Source organism: Mycetomoellerius zeteki, unplaced genomic scaffold (genome assembly GCF_001594055.1).
Source record: "Mycetomoellerius zeteki isolate Tzet28-1 unplaced genomic scaffold, Tzet1.0 scaffold19, whole genome shotgun sequence".
NCBI lineage: Eukaryota > Metazoa > Arthropoda > Insecta > Hymenoptera > Formicidae > Mycetomoellerius > Mycetomoellerius zeteki.
In genome coordinates this window covers 872210-892382 of record NW_017256854.1, presented here as the reverse complement: position 1 = coordinate 892382, position 20173 = coordinate 872210, and the positions used below count along the sequence as shown (strand labels likewise).

General features: G+C 34.5%; 2 protein-coding genes across 3 annotated transcripts in view; one reads left to right on the top strand and one right to left on the bottom strand.

The window, feature by feature from the left end:
- Positions 1 to 7854, top strand: part of SERCA (ATPase sarcoplasmic/endoplasmic reticulum Ca2+ transporting SERCA) — a 58811-nt gene extending 50957 nt beyond the window's left edge. Inside the window, exon 13 of one of the 2 annotated variants that reach the window (XM_018446858.1) lies at positions 2463 to 7854. In XM_018446858.1, the coding sequence (XP_018302360.1) occupies positions 2463 to 2497 (35 nt within the window). In that variant the 3' untranslated portion in view covers positions 2498 to 7854. Of the gene's footprint in view, positions 1 to 1562 lie in introns of both variants that reach the window. The other variant, XM_018446859.1, reaches the window with a different exon arrangement.
- Positions 1 to 20173, bottom strand: part of LOC108721993 (uncharacterized) — a 110511-nt gene that overhangs the window by 4510 nt on the left and 85828 nt on the right. Inside the window, 5 exon segments of the mRNA XM_073512025.1 lie at positions 1316 to 1702; positions 4679 to 4816; positions 4819 to 4867; positions 6335 to 6348; positions 8496 to 8682. Coding sequence (XP_073368126.1) covers positions 1413 to 1702; positions 4679 to 4816; positions 4819 to 4867; positions 6335 to 6348; positions 8496 to 8682 — 678 coding nt within the window. The 3' untranslated portion in view covers positions 1316 to 1412.

Here is a 20173-nt window from a genome sequence, read left to right as displayed (position 1 = left end):
TGATAATGAACGGCGCGTTTGTGGCCCACTTATTCAATGATTAAGACAGCTTTCTGCTTGTATAACCCTTATAATTTTTCGACATAACAAATCGAAAGGTTCACAAGGACTTTAAGGACCATCTTGTACGTCTCACCACCACCCGTCTTATTGTGTGTGGAGGCAAGATTTCGGAAAATAAAACACGTTACGTGATGCCGAAATTTTTCGACACAGCGCATCCACGACGAATCTTTTTATTGTCTACTATGGCTATATTGGAGCCCCCTATTTCTCTCCCCCGACCCTTCGAGATTTGTTGTTTGAAATTTTTGCATGCGTTCACTGGAAAAAAAAAACTGATGTGATAACTGTCGATGACCTGGAATGAGTCCTAAAATCGAGGATATTGAAAACACCCTCCGACACGTCACGTGACCTCGACACCCACCCCCTTTTGCTAACTTCCCCCTGCCTGCTGGTGTGCCAAACTGTACAGTCATGGAGAGGGCGATCTTCGAGGGTGACTACGGACGCGGCAGACACGGATATTACAGGTAATGTTGAATTTGTCAATTTTAAGACTAACGAAATTAACATTTAACTGTACACGACATTTAGCTGTAACACGACACACGCCATCCATGAATTACATTCCGCAAATAAGCGACTTGAAGGCGACAATTTTTCTGTCGATGGAAAAGGACTGCGGTCTCCTTTTTATCATGTAATGTGTATAATTTGTTCATGTACGTTCCAAAAAGAACTCAGGGGATTAATAACATTTAGCTGTGCATTGCGCAACACGACACTCACGCCGGCCACGAACTGCATTCAGCAAACGAGCGATTTACGTGTAGCAGTTTCTTCCGTTTGTCGATGGAAGAAACTGCGGTCTCCCTTTTTGCCATGTAATGTGTAAAATTTGTTCATGTACATGTTCATGTCTCCAAAAAGAACTTAAAGGGATCGTGGAGCCTCGTCTGTTTTACAATGCGCGCGCGCACATTTCAACTACATGAAATGGAATTATAAAAAATCTCTACTTTTTAAAATATCTTCCAAGGAACATACTAAATCAAGAGAAAGTAAAAAAAGACTTTATGAAAGTCTTGATGGTTTTTTTGTTACAAAATTTGGCTTTTTATTGACATTAAGAATAAAATTAAAATTATTCCGATTTTTCGTTGACTTCTGTGTGTTCCATGGATACTCTTATACAATTTATTATATATTACACACTTCATTCATTTAGAATCTACGATTTGTATGTAAATATCTCGCTCTTCAAGGATTTATCGTAATATATTTGTTTGTTCCACACACACATAAATACACACACACACACACACACACACACACTACATATGCTTGTTTTCACAATGTCCCAGATATTAATACTTAATCTTTTCTCTCGTAATTAAGCGCGTTGCTCACACCGCTGCGCTAACGCATCGCCAAGGCTTGCAACGATTTAGCGACTGCAGTAGAATTGGACAAAAGGCGCGTGGCTTGCCGTAGCTGAGCCAGCGAGGATGACTTGGCGTGGTGAAATAATCGATGTTACCCTCGTATGATTGCAGTGGCACCGGCGGTGGTCTCGCCGAAATAAAGCTCGAGGGGACGTAGGGCGAATCTGAGAGACACCCAATCAGCCGCAGCCGAGAAATCGGCGACCCACAGCACACTACACTCTCGAGCTGCTTGAAGGGACTGGAGACGTCTTTACTTAACAGCCAAAAAAAAACTGAATATTTCCCGAGTGAAACCACAAAATATATTCCCCTCCCACCGACCCAACACGCACCGCAATAAGCACCACGCATACATGTGCACGCGCACGTTCGTCTGCGTGGCGATCGGCATCCAAGATCGATCTCCCGCGGGATGACGAAGAAATAGAAAAGAGAACGAATGTACGAGTGTAATTTTATGGCGATCAGATTAACTGCGGTATTAATCGCAGTTGCATAAAGACCTCATTCACTTTTGATCGATATTGTTGTGTTATTATGCGCCAGTAGGTTCCATCTAACGATGTTATGATTGTGATGATAAGTAAATAAGGATATTGATTTTATTCGAATCGCGTCAAAAGGTGTGTTTCAATTTTATTCGTCATTTTTCCGTTACCGAAAGGGTAGCTGCTTGTTACAGCGCGAGAGACGCATCGGAACGCAATATTCCTTTACAGAAGGGGATAGTTATGTGTACGTCGGTCAATCGACGTTGATTTAAAACTACAGCGATCTCATGACCATTCCTTTTTACAAAGGAGATCCGTACATTCGTTCCAACCAGTCGCACCCAATTAATCCGAGGACCGATCGTTTCAGATCGCCGAAGTCGAGAGGAAGATGCCGACGCAGTGCCGGCTCGAGAGCTAAAAACGTCTGGCTGTTCAACATTTTTTTTCCTTCCCTTTAGTTCGCCACATAGGTCTCCGCCGCTCGTTAATCGTTCTCGTGTGTATTATGTTACAGTAAATGAGGTGGTCGTCGACAAGTGGGCTCAGTAAATGAGTGGGTCGTCGACAGGCGTGAATCCACACTCCGTCGCCACCGAGCGCGCGAGGCAAAAGCTCAACCCGAAAATTAAAAAAAAAGCCCAAACGAAAGAAACTAAAAAGATGCAAAGACGAACGAACAAAAACGTGAAATAACCGGCGCGCTTGTGCTCCGTAGAGCGCTGAAATAACAGAAACGGCAGCAGCAGCAGCAACGCACTCAATAACCACTTAGCTACCTGCCAACCTGCAGTTCGGGGATCCTCCTTCGTGCCCGGGACTCCCCCGATCGCTGAGTAGATGCGCTGTACCGTCTCGCCGCCGCTGCTTTTATTCTTTTCCATCTTCTCTTCTCCCTCTCCGCAAGATCGCTGCGCACGAGAGGTCGTTCGAGTCGAGTTCGTCATCCCGAGGCTGACGAAAGCGAAGCGAACGAACGGCTTTGGGGAAATTCTTCGTCTTCGGTGTCTGGAGCCGCATATTAACGTTCTTAACTCAACGACTGTGCCTTCTTAGAGCCGATTACGCCAAGGTCGGTCAGCGTTAATCTCGATCGAACCACTCTTTCTCCTTCCTGTTCGTGCAAGGTGTCATTTGCAGTCGCGCTCTAAAATATAAGACTTTATCGGCGTTTTATTACTCTATTATAGTCATGATTATTTTTATTATTATTGATAAAATAATAATTTTCAAATTACTTTTTCTTTAAACGATTAGAAGAAACTGATGTTAGTCGAAATCTGGAATAATTGGAAGGACCGAAATCTTTCCTTTCACATTTAACACCTTGTATGGGACAGAACTTGGGTAAAAGATCAGCTGACTCAAACCGTCGGTGCAACTCAGCCTTAGTTTCCTACCCGAGCGAGGAACGATGCGATATAACTGCTCGCGAGAAAGTAGAAAAGCGCTGCCTTGTAATCCATTTTTAATCCCTAACGCCTCGGGCGCGTATTAACGCACATAACGTAATCTAATCGGCCACGCATTCCTCTTTCTCCTAAATCCAAGTAATTGTAAATCAATCACATGCTTCTGAAAAATATTCCGAAAGTAATCAGACAGCTTTATTAAAGACGACAGCTTGCCCGAAAGTCTTCGAGTGAGATTTAGAGTAAAATCGTATTCGATATGCAACGACCGAAAAAGAGTCAATCGATCTGCTCGAGAATCTCATTAATAAAAAAAAGACAAATCAAAACGTTTGCCTTTAACGTATTTAGGTTTGTATCTCGTTTCATCTCGTCTCTTTTTCGCCCTTCTCTCTCAATTTTCAGACGTACTATTTTTCTCCTTATTCTTCTCACCTATTTTCCGCGTCGCTTTATCGATATGGTGTTCTACTTGTTTTCTCTTCTCTATTTTTCTCTTTTTTCTCACATTTTTCTTCCTTACTCTGTTTTTCTTTTTTCCGATATAAAGATCTCGCTTAGCGATACGTTCTTCCTAACAAACCTAACAAACTCGACGCGACGGTCGTGTCCTCGACTATACAGGCAAATAGAGACAACAATCTACATTTTCGATCGAAGCTGAGCCAACTATTGTACGTTGAAGCAATTTTCGTCTCTCAATATATATACACGAAACCGGTTCTATTAATCTGTTTCTGAAAACGTAAGCTATCGATCCATCACTTTGCTCTAACATGATTAATCGACTTTTGTCCGATAGTGAAGATTGTTGCCTCGAAATTCTTGTACATCTTCTATAGAGGCGCAAATTGTATCGTCCGAAGCAATCAATCCGCTGGATTGAAACGAAAATGGTCCCTTTTTATCGGGAATTCCCTTAGCTTTCAAGACGCTGTATCCTACCTGCGATACGAGAGAGAATCCGCGTAGAGATTAGATATCCAATCGCAACGCGGAGATTAGGTGCCCGGTCTTCCCTATCAATCACGAACGACGGAATCCTCCGTAGCTTGGAACGTCCGGTTCGATGAGAAAAAGACCCGTCACTCGTACCTGGAACGCTCAATGATACCACAGTCCGTCCGCGCGCGCTCGCGTTTATCCTGCACACAGTCGCGAGAGAGAGAGAGAGAGAGAGAAAAAGAAAGAGTCCTCGACAGTCTTGTACATGCTGAAGAGAAAGAAAGAGAGTGAGAAATTGTGTGCGTGCGTGTGTATGTGTGTATGTGTGTGTGTGTGTCTATCCTCATCGCGCAAAACGAACGAGGAACGAAGGAACCTATTCGCGCCGTTCTGGGTCTCCGTAAATCCTTCGGGGATGCAACTCACCGCTGCCAAGTCAAGACAATCACCGCGCGGCGAAGATGCACGTCGGAGACAGCCGGACAGTGGGAACGAAGGAGAGGGTTGACCAGAGGAGGTCGTTTGACTCCTCGAAGCGACTAGACGAGGGTGTCGAGTGGTGCCTCTGCGAAAAAAACGAAACGAAGCGACGACGGTTTCGAGCAGTGACGTAGCTTCCGCGACTGGAGGCTGTCGCGATGAAAGCGAGTTTAACTGTGCCTGCGTGCCGGTGACACGGCGATGCACGTCCGAATGACCACGAAGCAGCGCCGAGTTACCGCTGAAGCTCCTTTCGCATGAGCCACTCTATCCACGCGAAGGTGTTCCTGAAATACATTTTTTGGAAGAAATTATCACCTTGAAAAAAAAAACTTTTCCCTCCCTTCTTTCCAATCTCCGCGCACAGACGGAAGAGATTGTCACGAAAAGTGAGCCATCAAGAGAGCGGCTCGTGCGAGAAGGAATCCAGCGAAGCGAAGAAGGCTCTCCTCCGGATACGCACGAAACTTACGCCACCGGAGAATCCAGTAATCTCGCGAGAGTTTAAGTAGTTATTGTAAATATCGCGCACGCGACGATATATAACAGAGGAGAGATATTCTACATAAATACATATAGTTATATACATAAACACATTATATATATTTTTTTTCGTGAAGAAGCGCACAGATGGACGCGTCGTCGCTGCGGACGATAATAAATTATTGTTATTGATAATATATTACTACTATTATTATTATTATCATCATCGCTACTCTTGTTAGTATTACTGTTATCATTGAAAGGCGTCACTGGTTTGGTGATATACTGTATATTGTACGGCGGAAGCGCGAAACCTTCCGAGGACCGGGCTTCGAGCGAGAAGGATTCAAACTGCTGAGGCTCATGGGGTTTTTTCTTTCCTTGTTTATATTCATACACGGGTTGATCGTTCTTCGTGGTGACATTAGAGGCGGAAATAGCCACCTCGCGGCGTTCTGATTGTTACTTAGGGAGAGATAAAGAAAGAAAGACAGAGAGAGAAAGACAGACAGCTATCTTTCCTCGCTTCGTTGAGTCTTCTCGGCTTTTTCTCAATTAAGACTGACGAGAGTTCTCGTTGCGATAAGGTAATTAATATCTGACCGTAGACATCATTAAACGACCAGCCATCGCGAGCATAGTCTCATCCATAGACTTCCCTCAGAGAAATATAATTTAATACTGAAAATTATTTATTCTGACTATTAAAAGCACTAAACAACAGTACTTTTATTACTCAAAATAAATAATTAATCTTCTTTTCAGTATTAAATTTCTATAAGAGTTATATAATAGATTGCGCGTTTCCATTGGAGACGTGAAGACAACATTAGTAACAGAGAGTTGGTGTCACAAATGTTTTCCTTGTTCATTTGTACAATATATAACGGAAAGAGAGAGAGAGAGAGTAACAAACCATTCATATCTCAATTTTTTATGTGTTGTCTTCAGCTGCCACATATAAATGCGCAATTTATTGTGGGCGTTTTTCAGCATTAGGAACACAATGTAACACAACGAATCACGTTCTTAATTGTTACTTGCTAAACAAGAATGAAATAATTCACACTGCTGGAAAACGCCCTGTATAAGTCTATGGTCTCATCTTTTCGCAAGAGAGATCTCGTTCTCCGGTCGTTTCACGTCTCCAAAGATTGATTTTAGACTTGCATGAAACCATAGACATAATAAAAATAAACTGCATTCCTGAAGTTGTCATTATTGGTTTAAAAGAAGTGAGCTTGAAGCATATCGCTCTTCTCTCGCTCTCTCTTTAAAATATCGATTTAAAGAGAGATGCTGATAGAGTCGAAAGGAGATGCTGATATGTTCAATTTTTTTTAATTGCATAGAAGCTAAGATCAGGGAATACTTAGTATATACTATATTATGTCTATGTTCGAAATGGACAAGTGATAACATCGTTCGATGTCACAAGCCGGAGTTGGATTTATCATATTTGCGAAACTCGTCCGCAAATGTGATTGTTGCGTGCTCGAGATACGCAGCGGACGGAGTTGTCGAGGCGCGGCTTTGGCTACTTTCTCGTTACGGTTTTGCTCCCGACGTTATTATCGTGTGTTGACACCTCTAGTGGTATTACGTCCCCGGATTTCCTGAACTTTTCTATTTCTCTTTTTCCCTCCGGTCTCTTAATCCCCCTGGTACTTACTTGTCATTCTTTTGCCTCCATTCTCGTCGCAGCCCGCGCGTTCTTCGTCTCACATCTCACCGGATCGTCATTTCTCACCCTTATATTATTAAATACATAACTTAGCAATTAAGAGTTTTAACGACCCGCGACGCAAAGGTTTATAGGAATCGTCGCCGATAGGACGCGAGATTTCTGGTCGACTTTAGCTCTCGGCATAAAAGTAAAGCCCGCGGCACACGATGCTTATTTTCCTGCTTACGTTTTAGTAAATTACTAGAAGTTCTGCGTTCTGTGTGATGTAGTTCTAGTGATTTAAAACGCGAGCAGTCCAGCAGGAAAACGAGCATCGTGTATCGCAGGTTTTAAGATAAGTAAGAACTCGCGCGACGCGAGTTCCTGTCGGCGCCGACGAGCTAATCGCGCGCCGATGGGAATCGTCGTCACAAACAGTGTGTCTGTGTGTATATATATGTATATCATTATGTACATTATATCTGTTACATATTATGTACATACGTATATGTATATATATATATTTATTTAAAAAGAGGGCACTTGTCCGTGCCTGATAAAATTGCTCCATACATACACATCGCTCGCGTCATTCTAGTCGGTATATGTATGATATGTACGTATCGATGCGGACGTTTACTGATTACATCGGTACGTATATAGATACGTTTATCAATCGCCCATCCTGTAATTAAAGCTCATCATTTTTAATGTATGTGAACTATTGTCGTGGCGTGTAATATTCGTACTTGTATAAAGGTAATTTCGCCCGCGTTAACGCTCCAATCGTTCTCGCTCGAATCGTCCACGTTGGAGCATATTCTTAAGAACGAATTTCATTATTTTCTTCGAAAAACGGTGACAAACCTTGCATATTTCTAATGTACGCCGACAGCTCTGTACGAATAAAGGTTTGGAAGTAATTTCACTGTCCTGCCTTCATTCCGTCGTGACCCTTTTCTCGTAAAAGGTTTCTTCATTTGATTTAGCATCTCTGGCTGTTATCTGTTAAGAAAAAGATCTCAATTGCTTGTTCTTAAATGCGATTCTATTTATATTTAGTTTGTGTTTATAATTAATAAGAGAAATGAATCATTAAATTAACATTACGTTTGAAATGAATAATTTAATTTGTTCGTAGAACTGTAAATTTGATATAAATTATGATATAAATCGCAGTTTCACTTTTTTAAAAAGTAGGATATTAATTTATTAATGTATAAACAATGAATACAAAAACGAATTAAACGAGAAATCTCCTATATAAATATTTAAAGAAACTGAAGCATTATTCATAAGGTGAAAGTGTTAAATAGTTATTATAGAAGCAAGACTCATTTAAATAAGTCAGTCAGTTGTAAAAATTTTGTGTCGTCGCAAGCACACCTTACATGTGATCTACATATTTGGCGCCTTACTTATTTTGCTGTTGTAAGATAATTTTAGAATATGTTTCGCGGAGACAACACGGCCACTAGCTCATAAATTTCCCGAGCGGAGTAAATAAATTTTCTTCGTCTGGTTAAAAAGCAGAAGCTAAAATAGTGCAGTTCGCGAATCGTACACGGCGGGCTTATTACTACTTTGCATTGCAAATCTAAATTGTTTTCAGCGACTGGGGGATGATGCGGTCTTTGAGGATAAAGCGCAAGATACATGGTGCTATGTATGTAACATATTTCAACTTTTCTACGAAACATTGCATCGCAAATAGCTACAGCACTTCGTTTGAAGTACAAGGCGTAGTGTTTCTGAAATTTTTCAAAATAGTTATATGATTTCTTCATGTTTACTTTATTATGCTATTGTGTTTATTTCGCGCAGGCGTTCCAATTATGCATTTGTTTACGGACTGTAAAGCTTAAACCAAAAATTAATCGATAATTGAAATACTTTTAATATTAAAGATTGAAACTAGAAAATAGAAAATTAAAGAATCATTTTTCAAGTAGGTTACTTAACTACTTATGTATTAGTGATTACTGAACTACCTATGTATAAGTAGGTCGCTAAATTTGTTTCTCGGTTAATATTTGCTAGACTTTATTCAAGTTTTGTACTTTTTAAATTTTCTTGAAACTTATGAATTCTTTAAAATTGCAAGCTTTAAGTACGTGAAACTTCCAGTTTTTGAGAACGCACAATACCGGATCTCTAGATTTTTAAGTTTTATATTCCGGAAACTTTCAATCTCTCTCCTTAAATTTGAGAGTCTCAAAACTACAATATCTGCAAATATATGTATCTTTTCCTAGCTCAGGAACGTGACATATTTATAGCCTTCAATTTCTCTGAAAGTTAATTTTAGCACTTGTGTAAAACTCTTTGAAGACAACTTGGATCTTTATTTTAATCCATTTAGATTTTAATCTTTTAATTTTTTTTCATATCTTTTGACTCGATAATTCTGATTTCATTTAATTTGATTTCATTTAATTAAGAGCCATTTAATTTCATTTAATTAAGAGCCGCACCACTGGCTTTCTCACTATCTCAATAGCTAATTCTAGGATCTTCATCTTTGTCTCACGTCGTCGGACGTCATCAGTGCACTCTTCGCGTAAAATCGCAGATTATTCCGCGTACAAATCCTCGCACAAATCTTCACAGCGAAAGCAAGTTTTGTCTCGTGAAAAAGTAGATATCAAAATGATGCACTTCGCGATTCGTCGTAAGATAGGTTCCGCATTATAAATTCAAATTGTTTTCAGCAATCATGAGACGATACGAACTTTGAAGATGGAACGCGAAACGTACATTTTCATTGCACATATATTTCAGTTTCTCTGTGAAACGTTCCGCCGCAAATACATTCTTGTTGTCTACATTTGAAATTTAACGCGCGGTAGAGTGCAACATTACTGTAACACTTTTCACCTTAGTTATATATCTTCTCTTATTTTGTGCGATAGATAGCGTTTGTAATCTGAAATACTTTATTGCCGATCAGAACCGATCAATTAAAAATTAAAAGTTTAAATTAATGAATAAGTAAATTAAATTTTTAAGAATTAGGCAAATCATTGACATTGTTTCGTTTTTCATTTTGAAGCGTTCACATAATTATTATAATGTGAACTAAAAAAATATAATATTGTTAATTACATTAATATTGGCAGTATTAAAATTATGAAATTAAATATAAAGTTATATATATTTTTATATTATAAAAAAAATATTTAAATTTGAATAGCCACAGTAAAAATTACTTTAATTTTTGCATTTTCATCCGATATATATTATTGATTCTATAATTATTTAAATATTTTTCTTTCACGTTGTGTGTGTGTGTGTGTGTGTGTGTGTGTGTGTGTGTGTGTATTATAAAAACATGAAGACTAAAATTCGCAATTATTCCATCAAATTTCTGATAATATTTCTTAATTAACTCATGTATAGGTAAAAAGATAACTAGGAGACTTATATAAACCATAAATAATTAATTAAAATTTAATTTAACTAAAATTCAGTACTGAAGTTCCAGTATATACTTGCGAATTTTGAAATTTTTGTTTTAATTTTCTTATCTTTAATTAATTGCATCCGCGAAATCAGATGCGTTGCGATTAATTTCTCCATGATTACGAAGAGTTGAAAAATTGTTTTCTGAACCATCACGTTCATTTTGTGTGTTGTCGAGTTATATTTGTTTTATGCATATAGACCGCAGCTGTGTTTGTCCACTCAAACGCGATTGCAGTAGTACATGTCTACCTATTTTCAGCCACAGTAAAATACAGCCATATGGTAGATATATCTGCACTCGGACATAACTTTTACATAGGCAGATATTCAAGAGCCGCTGCATTTAAATTTATTTCTGGAGATATTAATTAATCCACATATGTATTAATTAACAATTTTTTCATCAGGTATCACGTTACAGTATGATTTTTAGCAACAATTTATAATATATATATATTTCATATATATCATAATTATTAGAGAAATTTATAATGTATATATATCGTATATATCGTAATTATATGAGAAATTTATAATGTATATTATATATTCATAAATTATGTATTAGAAGAAAATTCATAATTATATACTGGGGCTTTTGAAGTAAATTTTTAATTAAATTGAATTTGATTAATTAACATAATTGATAACTATTTTTATTAATTATTTATGGTTTGGGACATTATCTATATTACATATAATTAAATAATGTCACCAAAAATTTAATGGAATAAATTGAAAATCTTTATTTTTATATTTTTATAATAAAAAATCTATATTTTTATAATAAAAAATTTTTATATAATTGTGTATGATTATTGATTGGATGAAAATAATTTATATACAGCCGATTAGAATTCAGACAGATTTTTTATGATATAAAATAAAGTATATCTAATATTGATACATCTTATTAATCAATTAAGATAAATAATTTTATTTTCGGTCAAAGGTTGATAATATTTATGTGTAAATTGCAAATACATTTTTCAGTTTTATAAATTGCTCGCTAAGTTTAATTTCTAATTACAATTGTGTACATCTTATCAACGGTGATTTTAAAATTTCAGTAATATTGCACGGAGATATTAACGTATAATTCACAATATGAATAATTAATAATTACATACATTGTAGATGTCTTTCAAGATATTTCTCAAATTAATCTCACTGAAATTATATAATACTATTCTTGATGTGTGCATTATGTCTCATGAAAAGTTTAGTTTTTTACTTGCTTTTTCAAAACTAAATATAGTTTAATTAACCGCATGACTTTGGCTAATTCCTAGACTAATACCGTCGTAGTGAATAACATTACCTTAGGTTCACACTGGTCGCATCGCTGGAGCGTTAAGTCAAGTTAATCGTGATATATGACATGTTGAGCATGTGGAGAAGTTGTCTCGCCCATACTGAGTTACATCCTATATCTTCATATGTGTCGGCTTACCTTTAGGTAGAACACACATCGAAACGGATAGTATATTGTTTGCTTACAACATACAGATAGCATTTTGCTTGTCCAAGAATACTTTATCAGAGGTTTTCAAAATTTTTATACTTTATATCTATGCAATCTTTATTTATAATTCTATAAAATTATAATATTAGAATTCAGGTGAATTTAGTATTTATTTAAATATTAAATATTACACTTATTTAATTTATTTAGATCAAATTTATAACTTATTTCAATTTAATCAGATTAAATTTAAATTAAATTGATTTAAACGCAATTAAATTTAATTAAAAAATCATTGCGAAGATATGCCAGTAAAAAAATACTTGCGTAAATTATATTATATACTTTATTTTCTTAATTTAATATTACAAAAATCTTAATGACTGATTGTTCTCTATAAAATTTTAAAATAATATGTTAATCTAAAAATTATATTGGCTGTTAATTGAAAAATATTATTGTAGTTCTGTTCTGTTTCTATATTATTATATTGCTTTTATAGTTTTTTAAATATGATATAGATAGTGCGATCAATCGGTGTGGATGTAGCTTTACATCTAAAACGCGATCAATACGAGTGCATACACATATAGTTTTGCGTGCGTAAAATGTTTGAAACTACATGTTGGGTTCGAAGTCAAAATTATACGAGACGATAGACATTTGCATTAATGCGTTCGCCAAGTGAATATTAATATAATTGAAGAGTATCGCAGTAGTTATATACGTAATGCCTAAAATGGGCTGCAAGCATTTTCGTCAAGTTGCATTCCATCAAATAATATCTTTGAGAGAAATGTATGATCATTGTAATTCTATCGTATCCTTGCGTATCCGGTAATAAGCAAACGTTTGAAAATTATTAGTACATCATGGAATAAACCTACTACATGATGAACTATTCACAAAGCTTTCACGGTTAATACAATTTCCGCAATACTGAACGTTTATGGAACTTTGAAGCTTATTTAACAAAAAAGTTGAATAATTTATAATTAAGAATATTAAGATTAATAATAGAATTGTAGATATAATACCGTGATGTAAGCGGTAAATTACGCCGAATTTGCTTGTAAATTGTTTTTTAGTACTTTTGATCCAAGAAACCGCGGATATTTCAATGTATCTATCGGAAAAAACGTCGGTTTGAAATTGATTAAAAAATTCGTGGTTAAAAACTGCACAACGACCAGGATACTGTGTATAAAAAGCTCGTGTACCTCACGATACCTCCTGGTATCAATTGGTCTCATTCCCATTTACCATCCAGACGACGCGATCCTTTACCAAATTTTCTCACTCGGGAGTATGATGTAAGAGACGAAAATCCGCGGTGCGCAAAGTCGCACGGATCCGAGCAGAGGGACGTGATCCGGAGGACAGAGCGAATAATTCATCGAAATCCGGCCGGATTTAGAGAGTAAGGCGGCGAATTCCTGGGACTGTGTGAATGCCGAAGGATCGTCATTCTCGAGCTTTTCGTTCACTTCCTCGTATGCCATTAGTCGATACTCTCGCGGACGTCTCCGACAGATGGTCGTTCCGCCAAGCGAGAAGATGTAGTGAGAAAAAGGGAGGGCGGGGAGGGAGAAGGAGAAGAGGAGAAAATACCTCGATTTCTTCTTATGATTCTATATATAGATCTCAGATCCGCTTTCTCTTCGTTGTTCAACATTAATATCGCTTCTTTGCGTGATCCTTCATTATGATTACACTCGGTGAACTCTCAATCCACGATTTTCCTTCGCAGAAAACGCAGTTTCTACGAGAAACCAATGATTTCTTGCTATGATGATATGGTCTTGCTGAGATGTGATCTCTCACCTATGACTATGGACATGATCGAAATAAAAACTTGATTAAAACTGTTCATTTTTGCTGTACGGTTTCGAATTTTTGCACGTTTGATTACCATGTTGGTAAAAATAGTTGCCGATAAGAAAATGCAGTACTAAAAAGTTAATAAAAAATTCTGAAAAAATTTTTAGAGCTCTATGAGAAGAAAATAAACAATTTTTGTCTCTTGCTGTTTTTCTGTAAAGTTGATAGCATTTTAGAAAAAAATTATTGAAGGCCTTTTTTCGGCAATTTTTAGCAATTAATATCTTGTTAACTATTATGAAAATTGCAAAATGGTAGAGGACTTTTCTTCTCAGTTTAGTCCATTCTACTTCTGTACGTAGGTTTGCAATATACGTTTTTACATAATAATAAATGGAATAAAAAGGTAAGAAATGGAAAAATATTAAGTAACGTGTGATTTAACAGGTTAGATCTTGATGCGATTTAGGAAATTACATCATGATACGATTTAGGAAACTAGTGCATTTTTAGAACTTTCATTTTACTCATAAAAAAAATGTAAAGTAAACTTTAATCCTATTAATTTAATTTTAATATATTATCATGACAAATAATCAAGACTTAGGTCATTTAATTTATATTTTCCGTAATTTTGCTATAAAATACGTAGAAAAACAGTGACGCTATCATGATATTTTTATTTATGTAAATAATAGCATTTCTAATTGCGCTTCATGTCACGTTTATAACGAAATAGCGTTGCAGTACTATATTGTTCTTAAGTAACCAGTAAGAAAATATATATATAAATACAATAATTGAATTTTTAAACGAGATAGTGCGATTTAGGAACCGGTGCAATTTCGGCAGCTTTGCTACCCCACAGTTTTAACATGCTAAATTATGTGCCACTGCCTATACTGAAAAAGTTTTTCAGTATACTCAATTGACTAAATTAAACTAATTCACTTTTATTAGAAATTTGGCAATTTTTAATAATTAATATCTTGTTAATTATTGCGAAAATTGTAAAATGGTAGAGGACTTTTCGACTCATTGTCAGTTTAGTCCGCTCTACCTGTCCACGAGCGTTGTCAGGTGAATTACGGGACACCCTGTATAAAGAAAATAATAAGTAATAAAAAATGAAATATAATGTTACAAGAAAAGCTAAAAAATCTTTAAAGAGGAAAATTATATTTTTAAAAATATAATAATAAAGCTAAAAAATAATTATGAATTAAAAAAAGTATAAAATAATTACAAAATTATAAAAGTGAATTGAAAAAATTATAAAAATGAATTGAAAAAATTATAAAATAATTAAGTTCATAAATTTATTATAACATTAAAAGTATATTATGATAAAATTTTATTTCTCATGTTTTATGGACATCGGAAATCATCGATTGTAATAACAAATTACATCGTAAATATTTGTCGTATCAAAAATTATACATAAATAAACTTTGATACAGTACATAAAGCGCACAATATATCAAAAGCCGATTGCTCAAATACCAATTAATTTCTATTGTCTATGGTTTCGTATCATTTGGAGCGGCGCGTTAACAGCATTAATTAATCATTGGTCGAGCGATGGCCGTAGACATCCCTGAGGCAAATAGCTCGGTGCTACTTGGAATTAATTAGATTTTGCACGCTAGAGTTAACGTTGAAGGATATCTTAATCCGCCATGTTTCGGTTGAGCGTGCAGACGTATAGTGAAATCATCTATCTGCGTCGGCTAAGTCGGCCGATATGAGTATGATTGAACGATTGCACGGTATTGGAGTTTTAAGCCTTACCCGTTTGATTACATTGTAATGAAGTTCCGCCGGAAATCGTTGCTAAATTGAAAGCTTCCTTTCACGAGAATCTCCTTTAATTCTACGTCATGTGCAGAAAATTTTAAGTGTAAAATATTTAGATATTATAATATATTTTTATTTTCAAGTGTATATATGAATATATTAAAACATAACTAATTTAGAATTGTTTAAAAAAATTGCATTATAATAATATTTATATACTTAAAAAGTTGTACATCTAGTACAAAAAAAAACAACAAAATTCGTCTCTTATCTATGAAAAAATAAATTCTTGGTTGAAGTCATTTGGCTCTTTTCGATTTCCATGTATGTAGTATCTTTTGGTCCTCCCAATGCCATAGGTTATCACTGGATGCATGCAATCGACACGATAATTCGACATGTAATCGACAGGTAGCAGTCGATTCATCATGGTGCATTGACAGCATTTCAGGAAAATCCTTCCATCCGCGTTCCCGCTAGAATAACGCGATGTTTCGTCCCAAGAGTGAAAAAAATGGCGGAACACTGACAGATAAAATAGGAAACACCCATGGGAAAACATATTGTTGATTATTTTTTGAAAATTTTTTGCTGACGTTCGTTTTATTGTTCGTTTTTTATTATTTATCATAAAAATATTCTCATTTTATTATTTATATTATTTATAATTATTGTCACATTATTTATCTCTTACCTCGTTTAGAGCTTCTGATTTTCATTGATGTTTTATACTTGAGTCACTTGACCTAAATTATTGTCATTAATAATATTTGCAAATGATGTTTCATTAGAGTTTGAATACATAATGTTGTGTTTACAACGCTAGTTAGTATTGTGTGCAATGTTGTATGTTATTGATGTAAATATTCGACGCGCAAATATGCATGATTAAATAGAATATTGGTAATATGATCAACAATAGTCTTATATTCGCACAGGACTAAATTATATTCTTTAATGTGTAGTGTAGAGCGTAAAACTTATACATAGAAGTATACGTAAACTCTCTGCAAACCAGGATAGATCATTCGAAATTAAGTGAAAATACAATAATAACATTGTGTCATTTATTAATATTCCTAAGATTCAATCTTGGAAAAAATACCAAGAAAAAAGTTAAATAAATTTTTAATTTCTATTGAGTAGATTCGTAATTAAGTTGAAATATTTGTAAAGGAAAATTGTTTAAAAAAGGAAAATTTAACAAAAATGATTGATTTGTCAGCTTTCTACATTTTTTGTATCTTACATATATTTATTATGCGTTAATGTGCTTTAATAGAACTAAAAACAAAGAAAGAGAGAACAAAAAGAGAGAAAACCGAACAATAACAGCTGATTTTTTAAAATTATTCTTTGTTTGCGATTCAGTCAGTCATATTCAGAGAAATAATTTTTATCATAGGAATTGTCATTAACAATAAAAAGAACATATATAAACTGTTTTTTGGAATAATAATTCTTTTTTATTATAATTAAATTAAATTAATTATAAAAGTTATACCTCTGAAAATATATTAGTTTACCAAGATAAAAATTTTTTTATTTAAAGGTGAAAAATTTTTATAGGGAAAAAAAGAAAAATATTGTATAAAAATATTATTACTAATTGAAATATTTCACATTATTTAAATATTTCATGAATGTATCACTACTATTAATTTAATCATTGAATTACATTTTAGTGATCTAAATTAATTTATACTAATTAACTGATGTGTAAATCGTTTCATAATATGTAGGCATAATTACAGGAATTAATTTAGGACATAAAATGAACACATAAAATTCATTTAAACATTTACTGTCTTATTTCCGAGTTACAGACGTTTTCGTATTTCACTTTCATTACAAACTAAGCTAGCGCAGCATCTACACACATTTCATTTTTAGTTAACAGTAAACATCTTAACTTAAATTAATAGTAAACATTTAAATAGAATCAACTAAGCTAACTCAATTTATAATGAAAATTAGTCAGACACGAAAATGTTTTTAACTTGGAAACAAGATTATCTATAAATTATTTTTATAGTTTTTCTTTTCCGATATAGCAGAGTCAAGTTTCCTTTTTTATTTTTTCGTGATAACACTTGGAATTTCACGAAATTGTGTGTGTGTGATTTAATAAATTTTTTTATTTAATAACCAATATTGATTTAATAACCAACGTTTCTTATATAATCCATTACAAAATTTATTTAAGAGATAATGAAATTAATATCATTCGCTCTCCCGCACTCGCTCGCGTATTAATAATCGATCGGATTAAATCTTTAATAAATTATGAACAATGTTCGGACTTACTACTTACTCGTACACGGAACTCGCATGACACTTTCGCGCATCTTCGCGCCTTTCAGTTCATGTTTCCAACCTTTTTCGCGTATTTTGCGTTTCTTCGCGTCTTGATATATGACACTCGTTTCGAGTCAAAGTAATTATTTAGAGCATTTAAAAGTTCGTTTGCGTCGCAAGCTCCAACATGCTCCAACATGCTCCTACCATAACTCCTACTCACTCTATCAAGCGCGTTGGAGTAAGAGCTATGGTAGGAGCATATTGGAACATGTTGGAGCATGCGACGCGAACAAACCTTAAAGTGGTTCTTGAGTAAAGTGCCGAAAATTTAGGATGCCTCACTAGGGTCCACCCAAAATCACAAATATCTGCATAAATTGGAAAAAATATTGAAACTATGTATATAATGAAATATATGATAGTAAATAGTATAATCCACGATTGCTTTCTTGCAATACGTTCGAGTTATAATCTATTTTTGGCCAATATACATGCTTGACTTGACAAAATTTCATCCCCGTCTATCGTATTGAAGATGCGAGCTTGGAAACACGCTTATTGAAAATTTTATTTGGTTGAGTTGTCGACACGTTTTACCAAATAGAATCTTTATGAAAAGATTTCAAAGTATATATGATTTAATAGCGATCACGCTTATATGTACATGTAATTTCAAGAATTATGAAATTAAAAAAAACTGTGAAAATTATAAAAGAAGAATTCAATAAAATTTTTGCTGAATCAGCTACAGGAAAACCAACTTCATTTTTATTCATTCGCCAATTCGCCATGTATAATGAGAAAATTATTTTATTTACGCTCCTTCTGTTTCTCTTTTTTCTCTTTGTTCGTCATTAATGAAAGATGAATAATTTATAAATAATGAATAATCTAATAATATTAGAAAAGTATCTTTAGGAGCATTCGTGACTGTCAGTGCGCAAATAATATATTTACATATATAAGGCAAAAAGATACAATTTGCAAACAATTAAACCTATATGTTGAGAAACGTACATAATGAATAAAGTCGTCTACAAACATTTCAACTCCGGATTTGTGTCTTCTTCAATCTTACGAAGAAACCCAAGTCCTCCTCTGATTTTGATGAATTTTTAATGTTATTTTGTAGACCAAAAAAGAGATGCGTATTTTTTATAACCTATCGCACTTTAAAGAGATCAAACATCTTTTATAATAGAAAAAGGTCGATTTTCTCTTTTGAAGCGAATATCATCGAAACTACGACAGATAGAAAAAATGTTTAAAAGTTGAATAATTTCACACACAAAAATGAATTTTAACAGTTAACTAAATTTCAAGACTTTACACACAATAATCATTTAAAAAATGTTATTTAAATAAAAACATTTTTATTAATAAAAAATAAAAATTTAAACAACTTTTTGAAAATTATGGTAAATGTTTACCTTTACATAGACTGCCCCAAATGATTTTTCACCGACCTCGATGTTGATCTTAACCTTCAAGGAAGTTAAGGTAATTGATTTTTTCCATTGCTCGTCATTCATTAAAAAGTTATGAACAATTTTTATCGTTTCAGGTGAAAGTTCATCAGCAAGCAGGGGGGGTGGATGGAAGTCTTTTAGGATGAAAGTCGTGCGCCTCTTGACAGGGGAAAGCAACTCCCATCACACCTCCCCTCCTGCTTGAGGGCGCGCGACTTTCACCTTCGCGTGGAAAGTCCTACAATATATTTTAAAGCAGAGATTTTCTGTTTGATATAGTAGAAAAACCATTTAAAAAACCTGTTGGAGGTCATTCATGACCTTGACAACACGTGAAGGTCGTCGGCGCGGTGTCCCTTAATCTATGTAATAATAATTAGAAATAATTTAAAAATTGTGTAATACTTACGTGACATGTTAGCATCAATCAATGATATGAAGTTGTTATAAAGTGAAGATGCACATCAAACGTACTGCCACAATTTTTTTCTATCGTCAATGATCTCAGACATTGACGATATATCAATATATTAATAGATTAATTTATTAATAGTTAAATTTTAACAATTAGTTGGAAGGTAGAAAGTAAAAATCAAATTCTGTTTGAAATAAATCGTATAAACTTTTAACATTACAAAAATAAATATTATAAATATATGTACAATTGTATATAACACATATTTTTAATACATATATATATATATAATTAAATATATATAATTAAATATATATATATATTGAATACGGTGGGTGGGGCAAAACAGCCAAGTTGCACTAATTTTTGCTGAGTGATTATTGCGGTGTGGGGTCTGGCGTTGTCATGGTGGAATATGACATTTTTGCGATTGACCAGTTCTGGACGTTTTTGTCGCAATTCTTGATTCAATTTCGTTAGCTGCGTGCAGTAGACCTTCGAATCGATCG